Source organism: Emydura macquarii, unplaced genomic scaffold (assembly GCF_026122565.2).
Source record: "Emydura macquarii macquarii isolate MOO-44397 ecotype Brisbane River unplaced genomic scaffold, CSIRO-AGI_Emac_v2 contig_2676, whole genome shotgun sequence".
In the NCBI taxonomy this organism is placed as follows: domain Eukaryota; kingdom Metazoa; phylum Chordata; order Testudines; family Chelidae; genus Emydura; species Emydura macquarii.
Window position 1 is genome coordinate 25,375,925 of NW_027132813.1, and position 3,980 is coordinate 25,379,904.

Below are 3,980 nucleotides of genomic sequence, written 5' to 3' on the forward strand. Positions count from 1 at the left end.
TTGAATCTTGACTCGGTGGCGGTGCTGGGCTGGGGTGTGTGTGTATGTGTGTGTGTGTGTGTGCGTGCGTGCGTGTGTGTGTGTGTGTGGCTGTGTGTCTCTATGTGGCGGTGTGTGTGTGTGCGTGTGTGGATGCGTGTGGGGTGTGTGTGTCCTTTCCTCCCTTCTGCCTGCCTTTCTTTCTTTTCTCCGTGATTTGTTTCCCCCTCTCTCAGGTCATCCCATGGTTTTCAGGTCCCCTTTAGAGCTTTATCCCACCCATTTCTTCTTGCCAAACTTCGCCACCGACCCGCATCACCGCTCCTTACTTCTCGCCAGTAGCAGCAGCAGCAGCAGCAGCAGCAGCACGGGCTGCAGCCCCGGTGCTGGCGGCGGCGGCGGAGGCAACTCCAGGGGACCCCAAGAAGAGTTGTCAATGTTTCAGCTGCCCACCCTCAACTTCTCCCCGGAACAAGTGGCCAGTGTCTGCGAGACGCTGGAGGAGACTGGAGACATAGAGAGGCTGGGGAGATTCCTCTGGTCGCTGCCCGTGGCACCAGGGGCATGCGAGGCCATCAACAAACACGAGTCAATCCTCAGAGCCCGGGCGGTGGTGGCCTTCCACACCGGCAACTTCCGCGACCTCTATCACATCCTGGAGAACCACAAATTCACCAAGGAGTCTCATGGCAAGTTGCAGGCCATGTGGCTCGAAGCGCATTACCAGGAGGCCGAGAAGCTGCGGGGTCGCCCGCTAGGGCCGGTTGATAAATACAGGGTGAGGAAGAAGTTCCCGCTGCCCAGGACCATCTGGGATGGAGAGCAGAAGACGCACTGCTTCAAAGAGAGGACTCGCAGCCTGCTCAGGGAGTGGTACCTGCAAGATCCCTACCCCAACCCCAGCAAGAAAAGGGAACTGGCGCAGGCCACCGGCCTCACCCCCACGCAAGTAGGCAACTGGTTCAAAAACCGAAGGCAAAGAGACAGAGCAGCCGCTGCTAAAAACAGGTCAGTGCACACGGCACCCCCACTCCGGGAGCAGAGCGAGAGACAGGGCTGTGCTGATTTCTAGGAGTGTTAGCACTCTCGGGCTTATTTATTCGGGCCCCGACGGTGGGGGAGTTGGTTGGTTTGTTTGTATTGAATCATAATTCATAAAGAATCCAGCAGCGTCCCGCTTACCGATCTATTTGCTCCAGTTGCAAAGGAGTTGTTACGAAGGGCAGCACCGGCAAGCCTTCGCTGCTTGCCAGAACAAAGTTTATTCGCACACACTCAGACACGGGGAGGCAAAGAGCCTATTCGGTTTGTTTTGGTTTTGGTTTTTGATTTGAAAAGAAGACTTTGCTTCTTCCTAAACCTGTGCGTGTATAATTCGGTTTACAAACGGCTCCCTCCAAATGCAGCGAATTCTCTCCTTTCCTGGTGGATTGGTAAAAGTGACGGGAAACCACACAATACTGTGCTCGGTGTATTTTTTTTTAATGTCAGTTGTGTTTGGCACATCTTAGTGGAATCCCCCTTCCTCCCCCCCCCCCCCACTAAACAGTTTAAACAAACATCATAATTCAAAGTGTGCTTCTGCAAAGAAGGCAGCTGTTCTCCTATTGTTCTTATTAATTATAAAAAACAAACAAACTCATTTGCCTCAGAAGGAAAAATAGGGGCAAGTGCTGAGGCAATGAAAAACATTTTCCTTCGCATTTATATTTATAGATGTACACAGCATGACTATCTATTTGTGTGTGTGTGTGTGTATCTATATATATAGTGTGTGTGTGTTTTGTGTTTTTAATGTCATACTGAAAGCAAACCTTTAATTCAACTATATCCTATGTTGTCTCAACATAGTTCTTATAAGTTATTTTAAAATTTAAAATAGACCCTTCAACAAGATTTACAGGCTGATTTAAAAAAATACGTTGAGTTACCACTGGAAGCGTGTAAATAAAACTTACTGGTCTTTTTTATATTGTCTCCCCAAATTCTTTGTAACTGTATTATTGGTACTGGTGATTCGGGGTCCTGAAAAAGAAATACAGACTACAACTGCTTCACTATTTGATTTCCATCAAATGGAAGGCAGAGCAGTTTAGTACTGTAAATAAACAGAAGTTGCATACGGATGCTTTTGTTGACTGAACGCTGTTGACAGCGGAAAGAACACAGCAGGAATTATAATGGGAGAAAATAATCAAACACGCCAAAAATTAAGCAAGTTTAAAATGACTGGAAATTATAATGCGATATAAATTTCTCTGCTCTCTGCAGGCATTGAAATGAAAAATGCTCTGGTGGGAATCAGTTGACTGAGGAGTGCGTTTTGATAAACGCTGGCAGTGCTTGTTATGCATTGTGAATGACTGGTCAGTCCAGGACTTTTAGCTTCTTCCCTTATACTTGAATTAGATTTTCTCTGTATTTAGACCCGTGTAACCAGACGTAGGAGAATGTTCAGATTATGAAGATGCAATTGAAGATATTGTGTTATATTTCATTGTCTTTATTTTGTCTGTTTAAAAAGCAAATGTTTTCCCGTGTGTTGACATTGTGAGGGGCAGCAGTTTGGAGGCTCTTGTTTTGTTTTTGTTTTTCAAAACGGAATCACACTTAAATTCAAACGTTCTCCTTTTCAGAGGGATAGAAAAAATGCATTATAGATTTTTTTTTCTAAACACTTGGGAGATTTTGCTTCCCCCAGCCCTTCTCCAGAGCACCAGCGTATCTTTGAACATTTTAAAATACGTTTGTTTTTTTAAAAAAAATATATTTATCAGACAAGAGAAGTCAGATTCATCTGCAATTATTTTATACTACAGAGCACTCTTTGTAGCTTTCCATATCCTCTGTGCGTTTGATAAACGCATACATATTGTCTGTTTAGATTAGGCCCACAATACTCTGGTGTCTATGGTCGAAAAATGGACTAGTTGGGGGGGGGACAGAAAATATATCTCTATATATAAAATCTCAGGCGCAGTAAATTAGTTACTCCCCCACCCATGCCCATCATGCTTTTTTAAAGTTGTGATCTCTCTATTTATATCTGAGTTTCACGCGATCATATCTGAAGTGGGCTTTCTCAGATCTGTTTTGAAACACTTGCAAGAGGCTGTCTGCAGCTGCGGTGACAGGAAGCCGAGGCAATGCAGTTCACGGCCGACAGCTTTACCAAAACAAGACTGAGAAGGGGAGGGGGGGTGGTGGAGAGAAGGGTTCACTCATTGAACCTTGATGGCCTGTATACACATGCATGCATATGTATGTGTGTACGCGGTGCAGGGGCAGATCGCGCTCTATAGATTGCAGGTCGCTACTAAAAAGCCAGGCTGCCTGTGATGAGAAGGTGATCGGGCGTGGGGCTTCGAGCCCTCTGGGGGAGCGGGGGGATGTGGCTGGAGCCCTTCGCAGAGGGAGGCTGTTCGGTGAGTGTTTGTTTGCGGAGGTGTGTTTGCAAGGGCCGGGGGAAGGGGGTAGCTGGGAGCTACTGACTGCGGCTGCCCGTGGCTCGCTCTTCCTTTCTCAGAAGGACTGTGTCGTTGTTTTGTCTCCCCATGCGATGCAGGCTCCAGCACCAGGCGATAGGACAGAGCGGCATGCGGTCGCTGGCCGAGCCCGGCTGCCCTACACACAACTCGGCCGAGTCTCCGTCCACGGCGGCCAGCCCCACCACCAGCGTCTCCAGTTTGACAGAAAGAGCCGAGACGGGGACCTCCATCCTCTCGGTAACCTCCAGCGACTCGGAATGTGATGTATGATACCGGAAAACAATCCAAACCAACCTACCAAGCGCCCTCTCCCCGACCCAAACCAAACAAACCAACAGCCCCAGAATCAGGACACACAGACACACACGCAACAAGAGAAACGCAGAGCAAATAAATACACCTAGCAAACAAACAAGCAAACAAACAACAAGAGAATCCGCCGCCACCGTCAACAGCCACCATCACCACCAAGAGATGGAGCTAAACCTTCAACAGACAGTCACTGATCCTGAT

At 47.7% G+C, this 3,980-nt stretch overlaps 1 protein-coding gene across 2 annotated transcripts; it reads left to right on the forward strand.

The window, feature by feature from the left end:
* Window positions 1-223: 223 nt before the first annotated feature.
* Window positions 224-3,737, forward strand: SIX3 (SIX homeobox 3). 2 transcript variants are annotated; one of them, XM_067565425.1, is made up of 3 exons: window positions 224-317; window positions 384-987; window positions 3,545-3,737. In XM_067565425.1, the coding sequence occupies exons 1-3, from the start codon at window positions 224-226 to the stop codon at window positions 3,735-3,737; spliced, it is 891 nt and encodes a 296-aa protein (XP_067421526.1). The 2 variants fall into 2 exon arrangements, with proteins under 2 accessions (XP_067421526.1, XP_067421525.1); XM_067565424.1 differs by having other exon boundaries at window positions 224-987.
* The last annotated feature ends 243 nt before the right edge of the window (window positions 3,738-3,980 follow it).

Coding starts and splice junctions, on each gene's coding strand:
- SIX3 (XM_067565424.1), top strand. CDS start 224: ATGGTTTTCAGGTCCCCTTTAGAGCTTTATCCCACCCATTTCTTCTTG. Junction 988..3,544: donor GCAGCCGCTGCTAAAAACAG/GTCAGTGCACAC, acceptor CATGCGATGCAG/GCTCCAGCACCAGGCGATAG.